General features: G+C 43.3%; 1 protein-coding gene across 2 annotated transcripts in view; it reads left to right on the plus strand.

Annotated features, from left to right (window-relative positions):
• Positions 1–10,177: 10,177 nt before the first annotated feature.
• PAMR1 (peptidase domain containing associated with muscle regeneration 1) overlaps positions 10,178–26,177 on the plus strand; it is a 77,211-nt gene continuing 61,211 nt past the window's right edge. For both annotated transcript variants that reach the window (XM_065635482.1, XM_065635483.1), the window contains exons 1-3: positions 10,178–10,369; positions 25,065–25,241; positions 25,999–26,127. In XM_065635482.1, coding sequence (XP_065491554.1) covers positions 10,297–10,369; positions 25,065–25,241; positions 25,999–26,127 — 379 coding nt within the window. In that variant the 5' untranslated portion in view covers positions 10,178–10,296. The remainder of the gene's footprint in view (positions 10,370–25,064; positions 25,242–25,998; positions 26,128–26,177) is intronic.

Below are 26,177 nucleotides of genomic sequence, written 5' to 3' on the forward strand. Positions count from 1 at the left end.
GCAGACAAAACAACAAGCAGAGTTCAATACAAGCATTAGAAAAGTAAGTTACTCCTGCACTTCTCAATGATGGGTTAGTTATCATCAGCTCAGGCAAGTGGACTGGGTCCTGCTCTGGGCAGGCCAAAGACATAGTGGCTGCAGTGGCAGCTGCATCCGAGAAAGCCTCCAAGTATGGACAAAGGAGACCATGATCAAGAGGATGATGCAGTGCTTTGATCTCATCAGTGAGATGCTCCCTACGGGATACTCACCTCATCCCAATCACTGCATTTCAAATGGATGTTGTGGGATTAGAGGATGGATAGGAAAAGGACAGAGATAGAGAAAAAACAATATATTGGTCTCTTGGTAGCAATTTAAAAAGCCATGACAATTGTCTTACCAAAAAATAGTAACCTGCTGAATCAAGAAAATGTTAGAGAGGTATGGTTTAAGTGTTTGCCTTGGGTTTTAGGAACCAAGGGGTAATTTAATGAAACAGAAGGTAGCCAGTTCAAATCTGACCAGAGAAATGATTCCTGGTGCAACACGTAGTTAGATAATGGATCATTTCTACTGCATACCCCTGTGAGCAAGATATTAGCAAGTTTAAAAGGGGTATTAGACACATGTGTAGATAGCAAGAGGTAAAGAGTATAATTGCTAAACCATAAACACTTCAGGAGTTGAGTTAGTCTTTATTGGTAGAGAACAGGATAGAACCATGAGCTGGAACAGGTTATCCCAATGAGTTTACTATCTATATCTGTTGAAATATATGATCTTGGTCATTTTTGGAGGCGGAACACTATACAAAGAGGATACTCAATCTTATCTGGCCCGACTGGGTTTATGTGACAATATTCCAACAGACCTATGAACACTAGGCCTGAAAGAAAAGGAAGGCTTTTTGGCAGAGCAGTTTGTAGTGGAATAATGAAAAGGCAGGGGATACTTTAAGTCAGTCCCAAAGGGAACTGCAAGAGCCATTCAGTAGTAGAAGTCATCCATTATCACTCAGGCACAAATATTTTGAAAGGAAAAAATTCCGGACAGACTCAGAAAAGCTGCTGGCTCAACATTCTGATGAGATTTCCATAGGGAAGTCACAGTATTTGCAAGGTTGCCAATTTTCAAGCAGTTACCTCTCAGCCAATTTATTTGTTTCCCTCCCCACAATACTAAACATGATTAGATCATATTATGAATGTATCACCTGCCAAATTTCATCTCCTATTAATCATACTGAGCACTGTTACCTTATAAAAGAATCTTAAAGTGATTAAGCTGTTTACTCTGTGCCTATATACAGAGGAAAAACAAAGTCTCATCAACTTACTTTGGAGTACTATTTATCAAGGCATCCTGATTTATGTTTTCCTCCTCTTTTTGCAGTTGATATGTCACACTTCAAAGGGAAAGGCTGTAAAATAAAGCAGTGCTTCCACTGTTGTGGATCACATGGAAGAAATGGATGATATAACACTAAATACACCCCAGGCAGACAGGAATGTGCAGATGTCTGTCATTTGCATCTTACTGTTCTCACTTATTCATTTACACTGTGACTTCTGGTTGAGAAAATCATAAAACATTTAAAGCATTAAAGCAGCTCAACTGGTGCTGCTAAAATCACATAGCAGGGCAGGCAATGAAGGCTAGATCCTCACATGACACTTATATGTCACCCTTCTGGCATCTGTACTTTGCAGAAGCAGACAATATTTTGCAGCACAAACCAGTGTGATCTGTCCCATGAAATACAGGTTTGCAGACTAAGTCAATATTTCATTTTACTTTTTCATATAGTATGAAGTCCTCACATAAATTCCCCAGATTGGGTTTGGGCTTACCTTATTTAACATCAGACATCTTAAATGTCACTGTTTACACCAAAGGCAGTCATATGAAATCCCTTTCTAGTGCATGGAGAAGAACAGAAAACTCATCCTAATGCTGATTTTTAAAAGAGTTCTAATAAATCACATACCAGAAGTTTCTAGTTGTCTCCAATTATAACGAAGAACACCCAAAGCACTAACTCATATCTACATACAGTCATCTAACATTTGGTGAGCTGGATGTTATCCTCATGTCTGAAAGGGAAGATCCATCAAAGAGTATAAAATGCTAGAGGCCAGGACTGAAACATGTCAGTTAAATTACATCTTAAATCAGTAACAGAAGATGAGGCAGGGGAACCAATTTTCTCTGATTAACTCCCATTGAAAGAGCAGAAATGCCATGTATTATGAAAAGGAATGTGATTGTTCTCTGTCTTAGTTATACATTGTGATATTTCACCATACACAACAACCCCATTAAGTGGGTCATTGAGTTGGTATTGTAGGCTTCTGCCCAAGATCTCTTACTCATAATGATATGTATGACAGTTTTATGTTTAGAGCAGAGAGATAAAAGCCGCATGTAAAAACTAATTAAACATTTCAAGGTGCTGGTATTGACTCTGGCCTTGAGATACTACTGTTACAGACTAATTGTCTAAAAGCCAATGCTTACAAAGTGCCTCAGGAAAGATGCATAGTTTATAAATTTTAACAGGCCAAAACTTTTGGGAAACACAGCTGAGGACATCAACAAGAAAACAATTCCCCTCAGAGATCAAATAGCTGGACATACTCAGTTGTGCTCCTGACTTTAACAGTAGCTTCTTCTGAAGACATAGAAAAGCCAACTTTGGATAGTTGTGACCTAAACAGTCCATACAGGAAATTTCTTTTTAATGTTTGTTTGCATAGTGTTTGAGAAAATCCTTGTTCAGAAGCACATATAATACAGGAAGATAAATTATATTTAATTTACAATTTTGCCCCTAGTCACATGAATCTAGATGATAAAGTTATTTGAAGTGGTGCGCTCATATTAACTATGGCTATATTACCTGCAAAGAATGGTCCCATGACTGCCCCAGGAGATGAATTGCCTGTTTGCCTCAGGGTGAGCTTGCAGGCATGGCCTGAGGTACAACTGGAGCAGCATTTCCATCATCTATAGGATCGTGTATGCCCAAGCCAGCCAAGAGGTAAGTCAAGAGATGCAGGAAAGGAAACAAATCAGGCTCATAAACACTTCAGAGTTTCTGTTTCAACATAGCATAAACATGACTTTCAATTTCAGACAAATTCGTATCAGCTAATCATCAGGATCCTTATGGGCCTGCTCTGAAGGCCACTGAGCTCAATGATAGTCTTTCTATTCACTTCAGTGGCTTTGGATCAAGTTGTTTTCTATTAAAAATGCATGAAGAGAAATCTACAACAAATGTCAATGGCCAAGAGGTTCTTCACACAGAAGACAATGACTGAATACAAACAATGGAATCATGGACAGAACTAAATATATAGGAAAAAAACCCACAACAGTCAATACTCTTTTAGCACAAACTAAAAATTCTGTACTGGATCCAAAGCCAGCTCTTCTGACGTCCTTCCTGAAGCAGTTTAAATTACTCAAAGCAGACTTTTCTGTATAGATTTCTCTTTCCGTGAATGATTTTGTGTGTTATAATGCAATGGGAGTTTCGGAAGGTCTCAAGGAGCCACATATAGATATCAAAAGTTTAAAGCTGTGCTGTCATGAGGCACATGCTCCCATTGTGGTTTCAAGACAGAGAAGTAATAACAAGGACAGAGAAACGTGGATTTTCTAGCAGGACAGAGTGCAATGAAATAGGCTATTTCTTTCTTTTACTACTTAAACTTGTAAGATCGAAGTCCTACTGGAGAAAACAAGAATTGCTATTACTGCTTTTCTACTCCTTTTTGTTGCTTCTCTTCTATGAAGAAATGTTCAAAGTAATAAAAATCAATATCCTCTCTGTCAGCTTGCACACTGCTGAATGCTAACAGACAAGAGGAGTAACAATGGTGTGGTGGAATCTTTTACTTTGCTTCAGCTAAGTTTTTTTCAATCTTTAAAGGGAAGCAGGAGTGTTGATTTATAATCTTGGAAGCTGCTACATAAATATTTACTACAAGCTCTGATACACATTTTAACAATGAATGTCGAAGGCTGTCTTCTTTAAAAACTCCTGTTACTCTTTCAATATCTCCAAAGTAGTGGTCTGAAGGTAGTCTGCTGGTAATCCCAGTGGGAAATCTGGTCTGATGGAATCTAGTTCTTTTTATTCCTTGTACAAAGCAGGCAGCACACTGCAAAATGAGAACCTCATTCCAGTTTGCCGCTGGGGGCGATAACCGCAGTAATGATAGCAGTGCTCCACATCTCTGGAGGTGCAGGAAGTCCAGCCAGCCTAGGACTTCGGCAGAAAGATTTCCATGTGACCCCTGACATTATCACTTCTCCCAGTTTCAGTCATGGTTATCCACTAAGACCTTAGGCTTCAAAAACTTAAAAGAGTGTCATTTAGCCCCACTGAATTCACTGAGATTACTGATTTAACTGAAGTTAAGCACACGCTTAACTCTTTGCTAGGTCAGAACTTAAAATACCATTGTGATCAGTACTGTGTAGTATTTTCAGGGATATTTTAAACAGAGGTCTTATGAGCTATACCAAGTCTTCCATTAACTTGAATGAACTTCTTAGCTCATGTTTCTTCTGTATAGTCTTTTCCCTTGATTAACATCTTACAAATCTTCTAAATCTCCTCATCTTATATAGGTATAAGTAACAAAAATATACTAAGATGCATATTTTCTGTGGTGTTAGATGCATGGGAGGGATTTCCTGATACAAACATATCCTGCTACTCACTCAGCATGCATGAAAAGTGTAACAGTTGGTGATTTGACTGATAGTGAGACAAATTTTCCCATAGGGATTAATGTAAAGGTGGGATCTGTGCTTCAGAATTACACAGAGTTTAAATACTGAGGGACAGTATGTTACAACATATGATTTTTCTGATTCATATCCCAATATCACTGCCTAAAAAATAATAAAAGAAAATTATTAGGAAATTTTTTTCCAAATTTTTAAGCGAAACATCAATAGTGGTCTGGCATGCCAGAGTTTGAAGATGACAAGGATGACATGGAGAATAAATATGTGGAAATAGCACCATCATAGGATCATCAGAACTGTCAACTCTCACATCAATGTCTGATAGGGACAGAAGACGTGGACAAGATGTTACTTTACAGCAACTTGCTTTTCAGCATCTGGTTTTGCACTAGTTGAAGATGCTGATGACTTTTTTTTTTTTTTTAAATAAAATTGAAGACATGACTGCATATTGTCCTTAGATTTTGATCAGTACATCAATGTCCTGGTGACCTTGTTCAGTTGTTGGATGGACTACTGCTCTGAAAGATCTCAGCCACTTCATCTATTAGTTCGGGCAATCTTGCTCTCTCTTTCTGAATAATTATATTTTTATTGTCTTTGTCATCTTGTTCAGGTCCCCCCCTCTTTGTCAAGGTCAGTTAAGTCAATTAAGGGAGAAGGACAGAAAAACTGATTAGCATAAGAGGGTGTTATAATAAATCATGGATGGCAGAACTCCCAAAAGATGCATCAGGAAGATACATGGCATGTTACTGTACACGTCCTGATTATTTTCTTGTGTGACATGTAAGACAACTGTATAAAAAATGAATGATTTCATTACTCCTTGTAATTAGAATTTCACAGTTGTTCCTAATTAGACTTTCTCAAAGAATATTCATAAGGACATCTTGGCAAATCTGACCTACAGGGACAGAAAAAGTGAGCCTTAATTTCAGTTTTTATGGGGATCAATGAAAGGAGAAAAGGAGATCACAAAAAGCCTGCACTTCAAACTAAGCTCTTAATTTGTTAGACAGTGCTGCTCAAATCTTACATCACTCCATCTTACATCTAACTTCAATGCAGTTACAGCTCATGTGAATCATATTTCCAGAAATGCTACACTTTTACATTTCCAGTTTGCAAAATCAGACATTCAGCACCTTTGAAAAGCTGACCTTCCACCAATTACTTCCAATCTACATTTTTCTGACCCTTATTTTATGCATCCATTCATCTGACTGGACTTCATGCTGCAGTGCTAGTCTGGCCTTCTAGGTGGAGCATGGTTAGGCATCTCCAAATCATATTCTCTTCTTGGCTTCCATGCTGACTCACATGTACCCAAGACCATAAAACATAAGCCCAACTTAAATAAAATAAAAACAGTTGCCTGTTTTCTGTGTTTCTGTTGTTTGGTGATCAGTTTGAATATGCTATACAGACTAAAAGGTTTATTCATTAACCTAGAAAGCCTTATTTATTAATCTATGAAGCAAAAATGTATATCACAAGAATGACTGAATCTACAGGTTGTTCATGTCCACGTAGGGAAATATGTAATTGCAGCCCTTTTTTGTTACCCACTTAGACTGTAATATCAGTGTCTGACTGATTGTTAAGTAGGCTTGACTACTGGCTAGTTTTAATTTCAAACCAAATCTTCCACCTGTATCTTTTCTTATGCATTGCTACAGTGAAGATCATCACAGACTGCATAAAAGGCGAAACACAGAAGAGTCACTGAAAAAAACCATAACAACAGATTAAGAATTGAAATAACAGATGAAAAAAAAAGTGTATTGCTTGTTAGGTGCCATTAATCAGCCATATTTTTCTGGCCATATTTTGCTAGTCACCTGCCCAGAAATGTATTTGGAATAATTTAAAACTTCCTTGATTTTCCTGACAAAATCTTTTTAACAAATACAAGCATTACCATTGCCATTACAAGTTCCATAGGTCAGAGACTCCAATGTGTGCTGGCACTACCTCTTTTGGCTTCTCTTATTCTCACTGATTTAGCTTTCTGGACTGTCTCAGTCACTGAGGATTAACATCCCACACAGAGATGGGAATAGTTGGTAGACCTCAGGCCAGGAAAAGCTGCACAAAGTGCCCTTGCCTGTAGGTGCCTGTTGTGCTGGTTTGACTGAAAGTGAGTTAATTTTCTTCATGCAGTTAGAAACTATTCTTTTCCATAGCTAGCATGGTCGTTGTTTGGATTTAGTTTGAGAACAAGAAGATAACAGCCCAGGACAGAATAATGTTTTTCTTCAAGTAACTTTCCAGTGGTTTTGAGTTGGAACAAAGAAAACATAAGAGCTTACTATTATCTTAGTTGTTGTCTGGGAGCCAAAGTCTTTCTGAGCTCTCTGCCTGCATGAGTGAGGCAGCTGGGAAGGGGGCAGAGATGGAGCAGACCTTGACTGACAACCAGACTGATCGGTGAGGATATTCCATGCCATTAGCATCATGCTTCATATTTAAGGAGTCAGATTTTCTAGTTGGGGAGATGGAGACTCATTCTGGTTCTGCTCCATTTCGACTGAATTTTGTTCAGGAGTTCCTTAGTTCAGCGTTTTGCCATTCTGCCATTTTGCATCTCTCTGGGATCAGCTGTTCAGGACCAGGGTGTTCTCTTCCTGAGACTGGCTGCTCAGTGCGGATGGAGTTCATGAGGAATTGCATTGAGTATCTTTTATTTTACATTTTATTTTCCATTTAAAATATATTATTAGTAGTAGTGGTGTATTAGTGTTATTTTGGTATTTTATTAGGCTGTGTTTATCTCAATCCACAAGTTTCTCCCTTCCCATTTGATTCCCTCCACTATTTGCGGGAGCGAGGATTAGTGAGCAAGCAGATAACATTGTTGTGATTGCTAGCTTGGGTTAAACTGTGACACCTATGTAGGTAGGCTGCCACAATTCTACAGAGGTTCATAAATGCTGGATATTACATTGCACACGTTTGGCATAACTTGAAGCCCAAAGGGCCAAGTATACTCTTAATATTCCTAGAGACTTTAAAAATGTTCCTCAGATGTTACAGTAAGGACTGAGATTTCTTTTAAAAGCTGTATTCTAAAGGCAAACAGTTTGTCATCTCTCCTCTAAAAGGACCCCTTACTTCACACTAATGCTTGTGCATTAGTGCTAATCTTTCATTAACTGCTCTTGCTGCTACTTTTAAAGCTCTAGGTCTGAGTTTCATTTGCATTTTATTTTCCCTCTGAGACACAAGCCCTTTCCAGCCTCTCAATGGGTCCATCTTCTTTTACAATGTCTTTCAAATGGTTTCATTAGGTTTTGTTTGAGTGGAATGGTATCATTGGACAGTCACTAAAGTTCAAGACCTAACTACACCAACCCTGCTGGAAGCACGTTTGAGCTCAGATGATTTAAAGTCTTTCTTTGGCAGAAGACTCCATCAGTTTCAGTGAGAATCTTGCATGTGAGAGGAGAGAGAAATGAGCTCCAAATGTTCTCGTAAGAAGGATGTCCTGCAAAGGCAACCAATCTGTAGTGGCATAAATGAATAACGTTGAAAATCACAGATTTCCTTCCAGCAGAACCTCTGGAGCTTTGGAAAATCATCAGGGCCATTTGGGATGGAATAATCTGAACAGAGGTCACAAAAGAAGAAAGTTTTCTGGTAATGTTCCAGTAACAGAGACAAGATATTTCAGTAGTCTGTGAAAATGGGGTGACATAAAAAGTTCACTAAAATTTCAAAAGTCCGTACAGCTCTGAGACAGTGATTTTATTTCAAGTCCAAATTGATTTTATTCAGAACTATACATCCATCCCTAATTACTCTTCATTGAGCAGAACAGTCCAGAGCTTCCAGTACTGAGAGTGAAGTTACTGACCCTTCTTGACCTGCCACTGCTTCACAATATGAACCTCAGCTCATCTCCCTGCATCTCAGTTTTTTCCACACCACAAAATGGTGGTCTTTCTGTTCTTGTAGGCTGGACCACACAGTGTTTTCATGTCTCAGGTTTGATGGCAGATTATTAAAAGTACAAGTCAGTGGTATTAATTACACATTAATTATTCACTCAATTGTCAGTTATTAATTATCAAAGGACTTGGAATGTAATTTTCAAACCTGTACTTAAGTATGTTCAGCAATAGAGCAGATACAAACTTTGCAGCCAAATGCTATAGTGAGATTCCTCAGCAACACACACACATGGTTAAGAGCTTTTTGCTTTTTTTCATGGAGGATTACATACAGCCTGAAATATTTGGCTGATGTGATCTGCCTGGTTTGGTCCCTGCCTCTTAAAAGGAATGCAAGAAGTACATACAGAAGCACTGTGTAAGTTGCCCAGAGTCATTCCTGGGGCTAAAGCTACATCCTACCAGACGACTCGTGTAAACAGGACATGTGCAAATCTGTGGGATCATGGCTGAATTCACTTCTTTGGCTGCTCTACAAGGAGGCAGTGGATCCAGCAACTAAACTGATTTTGCAAGATGCCAAGCTAAGTTAAACACTGTAGAGTAATGCTGAGTGCAATTGTATTTCCTGGTGGCATCACTACCTTTACTCAGAGACAACTTGAGAATGTCTAATTTAGAACTGTGAAATATTTCCTTTGGATAGTATTGAAAAATTGTGCAAGAAAATTATTAGAAAAAACAAAGTATACTGCTATGAAATATAGGGTAAAGACGAGGTAAAATCAGTAGCATGTGCTGATAGAAAATGAAAGAAAAAAAAGACAAAAGATAAAATCCAAATTAAATGCTCTCATTTGTTTGAATTGAACATTTCCTGAATATCAACATGTTCTGACAAAACATTTCAGTTTTGCCAAAATTGCATTTCCTGGCAGAAATTGACTTCATAAGAAGTTTTTTACTAGCTTAAGCATGTGTATGCCAAGTGATTCCTTTTGTGTTTGTGGTTTTTATCCACTGTGGAGTGAACTATTACTGAGCCTCATTCATTCATCTGCCCCACAATAAAAATGCATGGCTATTTTAAGCATGTTGCAAAGTGGAACATGTCACTTGGCCAGGCTGCCCTGTCAGGAATGTGGGCCAGGAATCCCTCTCTGCACCCACCCCATACCTAGTCCCACTGTGGTTAGGGGCAGTGCCCCGGGATGCAAGCCCAAAGGGAGCGTGTACGAAGTGCCTCCTTCTGGAGACGTCTGCAACTTCAGCTCACCCACAGCAACTGGGATGACTCATATAAATAGATATTCATATTTCTGTTTCTTCCCGCTTTACATTACATATTTCTTTTTGAGATGAAAATCAGTATCTCAGAGCTGAACACTGAACCAATAAACCCATCATAAAAGGGATCAGCTGCTAGAGTCCAGAAAGGGTTAAGGCAGCAGCTGGAGAGGTTTGGGGTGACGTCGTGCTTCTGGATGCCTGAGAAATCTCTTGAAGGTAGTTCCCCTCTGGTGAGGATGGGATTGAGCTGAGGTCTGAAATCTGAGATCCCTTGCAGCCTGGAGCTGGTGAGGTCCCAGTAAAAGCTGTTTGTCTGCTTACTCTTCCTGAGCAGTCACACTGCTGCGCTGGTTTGGGCAGTATGGATGGAGCCCCCTGGACACATGTAGGACTCGCTCTTCTCCAGCTCCTGCTCATCTCCTGCTTGCCAAGAGGTACCGTGAGTGTGTGCGTTCCCAGCACGGCCGAATGAGTCCCTTTCCTTCAGTGTGGTCAGAGGGGTTTGATCTCATGCGCTGTCATGGGAAGTAGAGAGATCTGCAGGGATGGTAATAATAGAAAGAAGAGGCTCTGCTTTATTTTTTTTTTTTTTGCTGGCATGGAGTGTGGGGTGGGGGAGGTTTGCCCAGGGATGATTTCCAGGCAAACTTAATACCCTTAAAGAGAAACAACAGGCTGGATTTGTTTGCCAATGACCACCAAGAAAAGGATATGCAATCACTTTGCTTACTATTTCTTTATTTTCTCAACACTCAGTGCTAAGGAAATGGTGATTCTAAAAGGTATTTAATTCTGAATTGAAAAGCGTAATTTGTTTAGTTTGGCAAGACGGAGACTTTCCTCTCCAGCCTCAACACCAAGAACGATGGTAAGGGAGGAAAAAAGTAAACGAAAAAAGAAAACAAAAGCCACACATTGTTTCTGATCTGGGCTTTACTTCTGCCAATGTTATTCTTTCAAAAGTAAAGCCTCGTTAAACAGAATGATTTTTTTTATACTCAAGCCTGGCTCCAGTTTCTGCTGAACCAGCATGTATTGTTTCTTTTTGATAAGGCTGAGCAAAAAGCATGTACTGTTGAGTGCAAATTTGCTGTTGTTATGGCCACGAATGTGGGCTGTTTACACCTGGAGGTAGCCAGAGCTGCTTGCAGCAGCTAGCTGTCAGCATCACAGGCTGCTTTCTCAGGAGTTGCAGCCCTAAGGACTGGGAGGTGAGGTGCCCTCAAACCACCCACCCTTCAAGCCACCACAGATTGCAGCACTCCTGGCAAGCTAAGTGCCTCTTACTGGAGGAGATATCAGGTACATAGGCACTCCGATTGTGATGGCTACAAATAATCGGTGTCCAGGATAGTGCTTCAGAGCTCACTTCCTAGGGGCCACGGCAAAGGTTCTGCCCCTGCAGTGCCCTTCTGTGCGGGCCCAGGGTGTAGGTTACATGTGGTTACCAGGAATGTCTGGCTCCCAGGCTGGCCACCAGCACTTGCAGCCATTCTGAGAAACTGGCCTCTTGCTAGAGTTTCCCCCTGGGGCATGAGCACACATAGCTGCTCCACACCTCCTGTCCCACATGCACCTAATTGTCCTCATGGTGGCCTGTCACTTGCACGCTGGCCAGGCAAGGTGGCTCTGTAGCATGTGCTGAGGTGGCACAGAAATAGCCCTGCTGGTGGCAGGGCAGCCCTAGACATGGGCTGCAGCTATCAAGCAGCTAGGTGCGCAACAAACCACTCCTGCTGCAGGGACAGCATGTAGCTCTCATGGTGAGAAGCCAGTCTGTAGAGTGGACTGCTGGGGCGGCGGGGGGACCGGGCTGCTTGGGGACCCCTCAGCAGCAGCGATAAGGGGAGGCAGGAGGAAGGACAACAGCAGGCAATGGGACCCAAGTGCTGTGGAGCTGCGAGATTGGGAGGGAGGATGCTGGTTCCCTCTGACACCAGCTTCTCACATGCCAGGAGCAGAGTGGGAAGGGCCTGGGGTACACATGGAGGAAAGCTATCCCCCTGGTGCCCTTTTTTTCCTCGCCTTGCCTCCCCTGCCCTGCTGCTGGTGGAGCAGCTGGCACAGTCACTTGCCCAACACACAGCTGCCAGCATGAGGAGGGGGCCAGGAGCTCCACTCTGGCAGCAGGGGGAAGGACACTCAAGAGACGGGAGCAATGCAAAAGTGCAGTGGCCTTAGCAGGTTGGAAAACAGCATTTTGCCTCCTCCCCACAGATGTATCCAATTTTTATCCATATTTATCACACCCAGTTGCACAGGGCCTGCCTCAAGAGTTGGGGGCAGGAGTCAGGAAGGTCTGGGAACTGATTTTTGGAATAAATTTGAAGTGCAAGTGACTCATATTTCCTTAAAAATGTATGTGCATTTGTGTGTTTTTCTGTCTGTCTAAGCCCTTCCCAACCTATTTTCCTCTCCCCACCCAGCCTCTGTCTAGTGAAGTGGAGGCCAGATGCACTCAGACACATCCAGATGCATTCAGTCTTACCAAATGGATTAGTTCAGTTCACATGTTTATGTTCCTAGCATGGACAAAGGGAAAAAGTCTTGCTCTTTATTTTGGAGAAAAGCTGGCATTACTCACTCTTGACCCTAACGCCACCTCAAGGGGCTCCCAGGAGTCCCTGCAAGGCTGCTGGTGCCCAGGATTTGGCTCTTCATTGGCCCAGAGGGGGCCCTCACCACCATAGGACTGTGTGGGTGCTGCTGGAAGCATGAGCTCCCCTGGGGACATGGATACCCCTCTCCTTCCTGTGGGATCAGGAACATGGTGCAGAGGCAATAAGGGAGGGAGGCCACAGGGCAGGGAGACAAGCTATCAGCAGGAACAGAGGGCTGGCAGCCTGAGGGCATCTACAGTTCTTGGTTAGGGCTTGACTACACACTGTGGGAGAGCTGTGAGGAGTAAAATTTGAGAAGGAAGCTCAGGGGGTTTGCTGTTGTCTGTGTGGACAAAATTAACTGCAAGTCAACTGCCAATGTGTTCCAGGTCTCACACCATTACAGCAAGCAAGTACTTGAGACAAGTCCAGCACTACTCCTCCATGTTTATAACACAAGCACATTCGCATATTAGGTGGTCATGAATTTCAATACTGCAGCTGCTTCTCCACAGACTCTTAAATATTCTCCCCTATTGCAGAAGTGCAGCTTTGCCCCTCAGACTCCACTAGCAGAGGCTGAGCTCTCTAACCTCGTCTATGCTGTCACTAAATCTAAAGTGCTACAGAATCACAGAATGGTTAGGTTTGGAAGGGACCTCTGGAGATCATCTAGTCGAGCCCACCTGCTAAAGCAGGTTTACCTAGTGTATATCACACAGGAATGCATCCAGGTGACTTTTGAATGTCTCCCAAGAAGGAGACTCCACAACCTTCTCTGGGCAGCCTGTTCCAGTGCTCTGTCACTCTCAAAGTAAAGAAGTTTCTCCTCATATTTAGATGGAACCTCGTACATTTCAGTCTGTGCCCCTTGCCCCTCAACCTATTGTTGGGCACCCCTGAAAAGAGTCTGGTCCCATCCTTTTGACATCCACCTTTCAGATATTTCTAACTGTTGATAAAAGCCCCTCTCAGTCTTCTCCGGGCTGAACATATCCAGCTCTCTCTGCCTTTCCTCATAAGAAAGATGCGCTAGGCCCCTAATCATCTTTGTAGCCCTCTGCTGGACTACCTCCAGTAATTCCTTGTCCTTCTTAAACTGGGAAGCCCAGAACTGGATACAGCACTCCAGATGCGGCCTCACCAGGGCAGAGTAGAGGGCTAGGATAACCTCCCTCAACCTGCTAGTTACACTTTTCCAAATTCACCCCAGGATACCAGTGGCATTCTTGGCCACAAGGGCATAATGTTGACTCATGGTCAACCTGTTGTCAACCAGAACTCCCAGGTCCTTCTCTGCAATGCTGCTTTCCAGCAGGTCCACCCCCAACCTGTACTGGTGCCTGGGGTTATTCCTCCCCAGGTGCAGGACGCTATACTTGCCCTTGTTGACTTTCATCAGGTTCTTCTCTACCCAGTCCACCAGCCTGTCCAGGTCTCGCTAAATGGCAGCACAGCCTTCTGGTGAGTCAACCCTTCCACCAGTTTGGTATCATCAGCAAACTCTTCATGCAGGTAATTGATGAACAGATTAAATAGGACTGGACCTAACACTGATCCCTGGGGAACTCCACTAACTACGGGCCTCCAACCAGACTCTGCACCATTGAACTTTCAGCACTCTGAGTTCTGCCATCCAGCCAGTTTATGATCCATCTCACTTCACTGTGCATTCATGCAGCCCACACTTCCTGAGCTTGCCTATGAGGATGTTGTGAGAGACAGTGACAAAAGCCTTGCTGAAGTCAAGGTAGACAACGTCCACTGCTCTTCCCTCATCTACCCAGCCAGTCATACCATCATAGAAGGCTATCGGGTTGGTGAAACACGATTTCCCTTTGGTGACCCCATGCTGACTACTCCTGATAACCTTCTTTTCCTCCACATGCTTAGAGATGATGTCCAGAATAAGTTGTTCCATCACCTTTCCAGGGATGGAGGTGAGGCTGACTGCCCTGTAGTTTCCTGGGTCATCCTTCTTGCCCTCTTTGAAGACTGGAGTGTCGTTGGCTTTCTCCCAGTGTTGGGAAAGACTGTTTTAGTTAGCATGAGTAGGCCCCAGTAGGCTTCAGGGAGCAAGAGTCAGAAGTTGCTGATGGAAAAATACTGACCGAGGGTAACCTGGGACAGAGAAGAGTTTCGGCAGACAACGTTGCGAAGCTAGCTCCGGGAGGGGGAGGAGCTCGCATGCCAGGGAGGCCGCAAGGAGGGTTGGGCTACTTATGTATTCTCTCCAATCGTTGAACGACAAGTAGGCATAATTACTAGACATGTATATAAGCGGGCTGTCTGGTAATAAAGTTTGAAGTTTGCCGATACTTATATTAAGTGTCTGCGTCTTCCCTCGCCGCGACGAATGCGACATCCCAGTCCTCAGGCACCTGTCCTGTTCTCCAAGACCTTTCAAAGATGATGGAGAGTGGCTTAGCAATAACATCTGCCAACTCTCTCAGCACTCGTGGGTGCATCAGAGCCCATGGATTTGTGGATGTCCAGTTTGTGTAAACGATCTCTAACCTGATCCTCCTCAACCAAGGGAAGGTCTTCCTTTTGCCAGACTTTCTCTCCTATCTCTAAGGTCTGGGATTTCTGAGGGCTGGTCTTAGTAGTAAAGACAGAAGCGAAGAAGGCATTCAGTAACTCTACCTTCTCTGTACCATCTGTCACCAGGGTACCCTCATCATTCAGCAGCAGACCTACGTTTTCCCTAACCTTCCTTTTGCTGCTGATGTACTTGAAGAAGCCCTTCTTGTTTTCCTCCACATCCCTGGCCAGATTTACTCCCAAGTGCAGCTTGGCCTTCCTCACCGCATCCCTGCATACTCTAATAGCCTCCTCATATTCCTCCCAAGTGGTCTGTCCCTTTTTCCACATTACATAAACATCCTTCTTCCACCTGAGGTTTGACTGGAGCTCCTTACTCATCCATGCTGGCCTCTTACTCCCTTTACTTGATTTCTTCCTCATAGGGATCCATTGGTCTTGAGCTTGGAGGAAGAGTTGTTTGAATATTAGTCAGGTGTCTTGTACCCCCCTACCTTCTAGAGCCCTATCCCATGGGATTCTTCCAAGCAGGACCTTGAAGAGGCCAAAGTTCACCCTCCTGAAGTCCATGGTTTTAGTCCTACTTATTGTCCTGCTTCTTCCATGCAGGATCATGAATTCCACGATCTCATGGTTGCTGCAGCTGAGGCTGCCCTCAACCATGACATCTCCCACCATCCCACCAGTTCTTCTTGGTTTGTTAGGAAAAGGTCCAGCAGCATGCCTCTCCTCATTGGCTTCTCCACCATCTGTGTCAAAAAGTTGTCATCAATGATCTGTAGGAGCCTCCTAGACTGTACATGCTTAGCCGTGTTGCCCACCCAGCAGATGTCAAGGTGATGGAAGTCTCCCATGAGAACCAGGGCATGTGATCATGAGGCTACTTCCAGCTGTTTGTAGAAAGCTTCATCAACTTCCTCTTCCTGATCAGGTGACTTGTAGTAAATACCCACAACAGTGTCCCCCGTGTTAGCTTGTCCCTTAATATTTACCCATAAGGACTCAACTTATTTGTCATATCCCCCAGGCAGAGTTCAAGACACTCAAGTTGCTCTCTCACATAAAGTGCAACTCCTCCACCTCGCTTTGCTGACCTGTCATTCCTAGAAAGTACATGGCTTTCCATAACAACATTCCAGTCATGTGAGCTGTCCCACCATGTCTTTGTAATAGCAATGAGATCATGGCCCTGTGAATACGCATAGATCTCTAATTCTTCCTGTTTATTCCCCATGCAATGCGTGTTGGTGTATAGACACTTCAGAGAAGTACTCAGGCATGCGGGTTTCCCATGAGGGGTGCAGAAAGATCCACCGCAGCCATGTGTACCCTTGAGGTGGTTGGCCTTCTGGTTCTCATCTTGGGAGGCAGATAAGGAATATTTGTCGCTGCTCTGGTTGGTCTGGCATATTCCCCAGTTGGACATGATTGTGTGAGCATCACCACTTTGGACCCTGCCCCCAAGCTCATAATTTTAAAGCCTTCCTAACCTTGCCCCTTGTTGTCTCATCCCACAGCATGTCACAGGCGAGCCCATTTACATCCCTCTCCCCCATCATATCTAGTTTAAAGGCCTGTCAATAAGCCCTGCTAGCTTGTATGCAAAGATCCTCTTGTCCCTATGTGAAAGGTGAACTCCCTCCGATGCCAGCAAACCAGGTGCCATGTAGGACATCTCATTACCAAAAAAGCCACAATTGTGGTGGTGACACCAGCCACGGAGCCATGTATTAATAGAGTGTACTTGTCTGTTTCTTCTAATGTCACTACATTCATCACCGTTCCCGTTCCTTGTATTGCAGCACAGAAGAAACAAAATCTCTTCCTGATCATACTAGTATAATTTTTCCAGCCAGAATAAGCTCCTCTACCCCAGAGAGAAATCAAGGCCTGAAAGGTAATGTGGCAGCCTCTCACTTTTAGTCTTACCCTGGCTATTCTGTCCTGTCACAGCCCTTCTTGGATGAAGACACAAGGCCACAGTGCTGACAATAAGAACACGAATGCCAGCTCATTATTACAGAGATGAAATTGAAGTAGGGGGAGGTTTAGGGCAGACTTCTTCAGGTTGCTTTAGATGCTAAAAACACCCTGGCTTGTGGCACAGATCGCCTGTAATTTAAATCCAACTATGACAAAAAGATACAGTAAAAGGAATCTGTGTGATGTTTCGAGGGCAAGAGGAAGGTGTATGCAGAGGAGAACGAGGTTTAAACTGGAACTGGATCTGAAATGTGGTAGAGGCATGAACACTTGAATGCAGCTCTCTGGGCCTGTGGCCCAACTGGCCTGTCCCTGAAGGGAAAAGAGGGGATATAAAAGTTTGGTACAAGAAAACGGTGAAAGAAGCAGAGTTTCAACTCAGGAAATGTGGAGCGTGACTCTAATTTGCATGTTACAGCTTACCACCAGGGAACAAGGGCTGTTGAAATGTAGGAACAAAGGAAAAGGGAAGTTTCCAATAGGAACAAGCATCCTACCTTCAGCTCATAGAACGTCCTGAGTTGGAAGGGACCTACAAGGATCATCAAGTCCAACTCCTGTCCCTGCATGTGACAACTCCATATTTCACACCATGTGTCTGAGGGTGTTGTCCAGTCTCTTCTTGAGTGCTACCAGGCTTGGGGCTGTGACTACCCCCCTGGGCAACCTGTTCCAGTGCTCCACCACCCTCTGGGTGAAGAACCTTTTCCTAATGTCTAGCCTAAACCTCCTCTGGCACATCTTCCTGCCATTCCCTCAAGTTCTGTCATTGGTCACTAAAGAGAAGAATTCAGCATCTATTCTTCCTCCTCCCCTTGTGAGGAAGCTGTAGACCACAATGAGGTCTCCTCTTCTCCAGGCTGAACAAACCAAGTGACTTTAGCCATTCCTCATACGGCTTCCCCTCCAAAGCCTTCACCAACTTCATAGCCCTCTTCTGGACACTCTCCAGTAGCTTAATAGCTTTTTTATCCTGAGGGGCCCAGAACTGCACACAGTGCTCCAGGTGAGGCTGCACCGGTGCAGAATAGAACAGGACAATCACCTCCCTCACCCGTCTGGCAATGCTGTGCTTGATGCACCCAGGACACGGTTGGCCCTCTTGCCTGCCAGGGGACACTGTTGGCTCATGTTCAACTTGCCATCAACCAGAATCCCCAGATCCCTCTCCAGAGAGCTGCTTTCCAGCATCTCATTCCCCAGTCTGTACGTACAGCCAGGACTGCTGTGTCCCAGGTGCAAAATCCAGCACTTGCTCTTGTTGAACTTCATGCAGTTGGTGATTGCCCAGTTCTCCAATTTGTCCAGATCCCTCTGCAGGGCCTCTCTGCCCTCGAGAGTGTTGACAGCTCCCCCCCAGTTTTGTGCTATCAGCAAACTTACTAAGCAATCCCTCAAGTCCTGAGTCTAAGTCATTTATGAAGACATTGAAGAGTACTGGCCCTAAGATGGATCCCTGCAGAACCCTGCTAGTGACTGGTTGCCAGCCGACATAACCCCATTTACTAGAACCCTTTGAGCCCGGCCCGTCAGCCAATTGCTCGTCCACTGCACCGTGTGTTTATCCAGCTGTATGCTGGCCATCTTGTCCAGAATACTGTGAGAGACAGTATCAAAGGCTTTACTGAAATCCAAAAAGATCACATCGACAGGCTTCCCTTGGTCAACTAGGTGGGTAACGTCGTAGAAAGAAATTAAGTTGATCAAGCATGACTTTTCCCTCACAAACTCTAGGACTGTCAGTCTGCTCCAGAGCAGTGGGTAGAACAGGCAAGAAGAGGGGCTGCAGGGCATGTAGGTTTGTTGAAAGAGGAAAATGGGGGGAATGACCCAACTAGCTGGGCATCACAACTAAGGCAATTTTGGCTGAGGGGTAGTGGGATTACTGAGGCTTTAACATATAGGAGGTCGAAACTGACAGCCCTGTTTTCAGTTAAGACTGGAAACAGAAAACCCTAGAGCTATTTGTGCTAGTGCTGTTTTTGCGTTAACCCACTGTTATAGCAGTTAGATGGGCAAAGTCTAGACCCTACAAATAGGAAGCACATTTTTTATTTGTATTTCCTTTTAGTTACACCTTGATACTTGATTTTTATCACGGACAAAGCAAAACAAGGCAGTGTGGAGAGAGGTACAAGCTTTGAAAGTCACACGGGGAATCCTGTTAAGGATTTGATGGACACCTCAAAAATATTTTTTTTTGTTGAACTGACAATTCTTGTCTACTTGGAGCAGAAGAAGTGGGAGTTTATGATTTGTTTGTCATAGCCTAGTTAAAAATAGAAGCATGATGAAGCAAACCTACAGCCTATCAGGAACAATATTTGGACTATTTATTTCTGAATTTAGAGCTACTAATCACTATATGACAACAGGAAACTTGGAATAGAGGCCCTCCTTTTTGAAAACATTATGCAGACCTCAATTCCTGAATCAAAGGAGAATCTATATTAGCCTTTTTTTCTATGTGAAACATGACCTGGATTGTTAAAAAGGTAGAGCTTAAGACAACAGTGATCTCATCCATCAGAACACAGTTGTACTTGCAGTAGATAGGTTTTCAATATGTTTCTTAAACAGTATATACTTTCTGTAGTAGTTCAGTCTGCTATCAACACAATCCTGCATTTGAGACTTAAAAATGGGAGTGCAGTTAATGCACATCTACTAAGTGGACAGATTAAGCTTAGTATAGTACATTTACCACTCTGTTCATCCACATTTATTAAGTAGACAGATTCAGCTTAGTATAGTACATTTCCCACCCACTGGCTTTGTTTTATTTTTACAGAAAGACACACACCCCCGCCATGCACACACTAATGGCCAAATCAAATGGAAAATTTTACTATTCATAACAGTGGAACCACAGTTTCATATAAAGTTTCTCATTTCCAGCTGAAAAATTCTATATCTCCTGTGTGCTCAGATCTCTTCTTGTATTAATGTTGATGTCCACACACATGATACCTCTGGGGCGGGACCCAGCTTGCACATCCATGCAATGACAGTAGAGTAAGAAAGGAGCAGGATAAAACTGTAATAAAAATGACATAGACCTAAAGAAAATGTTAGCTGTTACTAGGTTTCACCTCTGTTGGAGCTACGTTTTCTTTAAATGAGAAAACTTCATTTCAGAATTATTACATGGCCAAACATTCCCTAATAAGAGCCTTAGGAAATTTCTCCTTCAAACTCAAATGTTTGTTTATTGTGCAGAAGGCAGTAATTGTTTTTGAGCATCATGCTGAAAAATTGAAATGCAATCAAATAGAAAGAGCCATGTTCTCATCTGTGGAACACGAACTGTTTGAATAATCATTTTGAAAAAATCATCCTCTTTGGACTTTTATTGTAGAGATGTATTTGTTTGTATCTGCTCATATTTACAATGCACTCTTAATTCATATGGCACTTTTAAAAGTAATTTGAAATAATACTTCTTTGAACCTAAGTAGTGTTTTACCAATGTACTGATGGATAAATTGAGGCATGGAAGGAGAACTCATCTTTGCAAGATAACAGAATGGACTCGTAGGATTGGAAGTTCCATCAGTTCAGACCAACTTATGGATGTCCTTATAAATCATGTTCTTCCATCTTTGAGGAGTTCTGATGGATACATACATCCAGCAAGGTCCTAAGGTGCTCTCCCTTTTGGAGGACTATAGAGCACATCTAGGTTGTAAACTTTTCTCTTTTTTTCCCTCAAAGATTGATGAAGATGTCAAATTGGTTTTCTGCTGGTTCAGTCCTCTGATCCCTTCACATAGCAGCTTTTGCCAGCACAAAGACAGGGAGTGGGAATGGAAGTCAGGGAGAGAAGAGATGAAAGTGTCCCATCTCAGCAGCAGCATGGGCTTATATCAGCTTAAAGTGACTGCAGCCTAAAGAAGTCATTTTTCCAAAGAAGTGGAAGACATGAGAGTTAATTGGTGTAATCGAGCTTGCTTCAATTCACCTTAGACCTTAGCCATATAATTTTTCCAGAACTCACACCTTTGGAACATAAATCCCCTTTCTATCTAGCAAGGTATCTATGACTGACAAATTCACCATGGAAAAAGACTAGTGTGCTGAAGCTGAAGTTTTACCATGATGAGCTGCCTGACCTACTCCTGAGGCAGCAATGTCCTTGTGAATCTCCTACTGAATCACCAAAGCTTTAAACCTGATCTAGTAAAATAAGCCAAAATTGAAGCTGGTTTACTTGAATATCCCAAGGCACAACCTGCAGTTGGTTAGAAGAAGAAGAATATGTGGATTGCACTTTGTTTCCACACCCTCAAACCCTTTCTCACAGGTTCCCCATAAACAATGTCCCTGAAGATGAAAGCTAATAACTTACTACATCCTCCATTACAGTCTTACATTTCATTCGCACCTCCATCCCACAGGAGTCTCTCTTCCTCCCTCCTAATTTCTTTTTTCTTTATATGGCTGAAGAACCTTTTGCTATTATTTTCATATCCTTTGCAAGGTCAAATTCAGCTTGGATTTTGGCAGTTCCTCCTTGAGCTCTGAGACGTAGCTTTCTTTAATGATCAGACTTTTTTCCATACAGGACAGGTCTCTGCTTTTCCCTTGAATGAGAGATTCGATTGGGCTCAATGTATATCCCACAAGATTCATCACTATCCTTTCCAGCAGACCTTGTATTGAACCAAACAGTGGAAGCTTGATAGTCCATCAGATTAAAACTATTTACCCTTCAAGCTATTGCAGCACCAGGAGTAACCTACTTCCACTCCTTCCCTTCACTGGCTTCTGTGGGTTCAACATACAGAGGCGGGCAGGCAAGCATCACTTTTAAAAAGGCAGTCACTCAGCTAAGTCAAAATCAAGAGCAAAGGCTGAAAGTTTTGTCTTTGCAGTCTTGAGGATCTGTGGAGAAACTGAGGTCCTGTTACTGACAGGGGAAGTCAGTAAGCATTAAACTACTCAGAAAATTGGCTGTGCATTTCATTCAGTGCCAGCTCCTCTGTAGATGCTCTCCATCCGCTCTTCAGCAGCTCAGCTCCCAGTGCTGACTCAGCCGACCAGAGCAGGATTAGCCAGCCCACTCCTCCCCATGGTCCTGCTGCATCTGCTCCTTGCTGCAGCTCAACACCCGCATGCAAATTTTCACAGAGGAAGCTCAGGGCCCACCTGTTAGCGAGGACTTGGCTCCTCCAAAGCCCTGGCTCAGCACTGGGGAGCAGGGGAGGTGGTAGGATCACTGTGATGAATTGCCGCTGCTGTAACTCAGCCCTCAGAGTGATGCTGCTAACAGGGAGGACATTGACTGGCAATATCCTCTCCTACTGCCATCTTACAAAATCCATTACTGACAGCCTTTAGGATCTGAAATATACTATAGGGACTAGGCAGTCTTGCTAAGTGCAGATGTCAGTGAAAAGCATGAATGTTTTGCCATCCAAACAGGGAAATGCATGAGAATTACAAGCCACCCTGCTTATGCCTCGGTGCTCACCTCCTATCTCACTTGTCCCTCAGGCTGGATTCAAAACATCAGGTGAAATGTTGCGTTGTGCTCTGTCAGGATCTCGCACCAAGCAGGTCTTCTCTCCCGCATCTTCCCCAGAGGTTCACGTGCCTTCCAACGCAGCCATTTCTTGCTTGGTTTCTATGGTCTTGCACTGCTTCCATGTGTGCTGTTTATGCCTGGATTTAATGGGCTTTTCTTCCATCATTAAAATCCCATAAAATAATCCATTGTTTATCTGCCTGTCCAGAGACTTGTTTGTTCCTTTCAGTTAAATATTTTGCATGGGTTGTCAAGAAGCTTCTTCCTGCTTCTCCTCAAATCAGGTCACACCACTTTCTGGACTGTGTTTGGTCCTGGGAGACACAGCCACTGCCTGCAAGCCAGACTGCCTGCTTTGGAAGATTATAAAAGTCAGGCCTGCACAGTATGCCACAATTGTCTCTGCCACATCTGGCCAAGGCCTGGCTTCCAGTATTTTACTCATTCAATAAATCTCCTCTTGCTCTTCTCTGCCTCATTCTTTTCTGGTTTGGGCTAATAATGGCCAAGTGTGGGTGTGGGGAGCTGTCAGTTGTTGCCATTCCCCAAACACACATGGGGGAGTGGGGTTATGCCTCTTCCTCCCTGGAATCCAGACTGAGCTCAGCAACACAAACAAACCATTCATTACACATGCCAGTGGCTCTGTGCATCTCCCTCTTAAATTTCGGGGAAAAGTCTCTGCCTTTTGTTTAGTAGCCTAGAGATACTTAGGCAAAACAAAAGGGATCCTGCTGTTATTAAGGAGGTGCATAAAGTCTTCACACAAATTTCTTTAAATAATAGCTTCTACAAAAGTTCAGAATAACACGTTTCATTATTTCTGTGAAGAAAATTCTATAGATGATGACTTAAAAAAAATCTCAAATCCATAAATTTCCTTGTCAAGGCTACATATGTTGCCCAAACTGCAGTACCTGAAAACCTGAAAGGGAATTAAATTGTCAGTAAATCAAAAGACAGTCTATTTTCATTGTTTTAGTTGAGACAAGGGCAAAAAGTGAGGAAACAGCATTTCCAGGTGGCAGCAAATTTATTTTTACAATTTGTTAAGGGCCAAGATCTGTTGCTTCCCTCTTAACACTAAATATTACCTTAAACTCAAATTAGGCTACAAATACACCCATTTGATTCACCAAGAATAAGTATGGCATCTGCTTTTTGACCCTGTTGTGTACACAACTCTACATATAAAAATAAATATGCACATGTACACACATTCTACACACACATAAACACACGCATAGTATTTTATGGAAGCATAGAGTAGTTTAGGTTGAAAGGGACCTCTGGAGGTCATCTGGTCCAGCCCCTCTTTCAGATAAGTGCTAACCTAGAAGCTATGTTGTGTTGCCTGCAGCCTGGCAAGAGCCAGGTTTTGATTTCTAGCAAGGATGGAGACATACAGCTTCACCTATGAACATTTCAATCATTTTACAGATAGCAATTTCTCATGGGCAACTTGCAGCTACAACTCATTTCATTAATAAGCCTAGCAATCTTGAGAGAAATTAGATTTCTAGCTTGAGTTGAGAAACATGAGAATTTGAAGGAAACTTTGCAAAAGCTCCTGAGTGTTGGGTAGTTATTTATTACTCAGACTTTGGGGAGTCCTCCTTCAACAAGGAGTGAAACCCCTGACGACCATACACCACAGAAACAGTTATTTTCAGTCATCTATGGTAAGATGTATCAAACTGAGTGCCAGTCATGCTGGTGGAGAAAGATGGGATCTGCACTTTTTGTGGCAGTCTGGAGTCATAGTCTGAGGTCGTTTTCTAAAAGGGTATTTCCAGCATAGCTTAAATATCATCATATGAGGTTATGCTAAATAACAAAAATATATTAATAATATTACCATATTAGAAATGCCAGACAAAATGAATCTTTAAAGATAACCAAAAGTCCTGTTCCTTTTGGCAGTGGAGTGTAACATCTTGTGCTTCTGAGTGAAAATAGGGAGTGAAACCGGCTAAAACCCAGCCTCAAAATTTGCCTTTTCTAGTGGACAATCTAGTCTTTAAGAGTAGTAAATTCACACACAGAAATATGACCAAAACATGCTATTATAGTTTAAATAGTCTATACTATATATGAGGCCATAAATCAGTCCTGCTGTCTCAAGAAGAGTTGCTCATGTGACATCATACTCCGTATTTTTTTAAAACTATTTTTCTAACCACAGAAGTGGGAAGGCCTTGCAGAGAAAAGACTGAAGTGAACAAATACCTTCCCTCTGGTCTGTTTGCCTCCTCTGGCTGGCACTGCAAAACTGCCCATGTGTTCTTTAGACACCCAAACTGAGCTGACCTTTTGGCCGCATGTTACCATGTAGTTTGATATTTCTTGGGCCAAAGACCTCAGCCATCCTCATGTCATACATGATCTGACAAATGGCTGAATAATAGATCCTGTCAATCCTCAGCAGATAGTGGATTATTTCTGTGTGTCCCCCTCTCTGTTCTCCTCTTGCAGAGTACACAGTGATCAATGAAAACTGTCCGGGCGCTGAGTGGAACATCATGTGTCGAGAATGCTGCGAATATGACCAAATCCAGTGCATCTGCCCAGGACAGAAAGAAAGAGTGGGCTACACCATTCCCTGCTGCAGGAATGAGGAGAATGAGTGTGACTCCTGCTTAATCCACCCAGGTATGCTTGGGGCTACACTGCGCTCACATCGGATCTTTGGCCAAGGCATCAGCACACAATGGTAGCTGCTCAGCAGGGGAGCAGCAAGGGCAGGCATGTCTCACTGGGGCATGGGATTGCCCTGCATCTCCTCAGGAACTCTGTGCCACTCTGCTGACAGCAGCAAGACACTTGGCAAGGTGCCCCCACAGCAAGTAGTACTGCTGCCAGAAAAAAACCACTTTCTCCCAGCAGTGTTGTCCTCAGGGCATCTTGGGCAGGCTTGGGAACTGCCAAAAGGTGATGTTGCAGCTGACTTCACACCAGGAGTGTTGTGTAGGTGCTCTAGGATGATTTGCATCCCCAAAGCAAGAAGGGAGAGTTGACCTGGAAGTCTGGCTAGCAAGGAGGAAAGGGCAAAGTGAAAGGTGAGAGCAAGAGGAGACAGGAACAGGCTAGAAAACATCAGAATCATTTGCGCTGGGCCTAAGTGGCACCAGCATCCACATTCAGACTCCTGAGAGAGGGATTTACAGTCAGAGCAATGAGATTTAGAGGTTTGGAGAAGTCAGACTGGTATTTTGGCTCAAAATCTCAGCATCTGAGCTGCCTAGGGTTTGGGGTGGAGGGTGGGTGCAGTTCAAAGCAGAGGAGCTGTCAGCACCACAGCAGTCACTAATGTCATTGGCATTTTTTGTGGAAAAGAGAGAGAGGCTGCTCCTCTCCCCAGAGGACAATCCACCTTGGCTTTCCTCTAACGCAGTGGCTCTCCTTTCAGGCTGCACCATTTTTGAGAACTGCAAGTCCTGCCGCAATGGCTCCTGGGGAGGGACGCTTGATGACTTCTACATCAAGGGCATCTACTGTGCAGAGTGCAGAGCTGGCTGGTATGGAGGGGACTGCATGAGTAAGTGTCCTACACGGGCAGGAAAGCATGTCGGGGACAGGGAGTGGTGG

This window comes from Caloenas nicobarica, chromosome 5, assembly GCF_036013445.1.
Source record: "Caloenas nicobarica isolate bCalNic1 chromosome 5, bCalNic1.hap1, whole genome shotgun sequence".
Classification (NCBI taxonomy): Eukaryota; Metazoa; Chordata; class Aves; order Columbiformes; family Columbidae; genus Caloenas; species Caloenas nicobarica.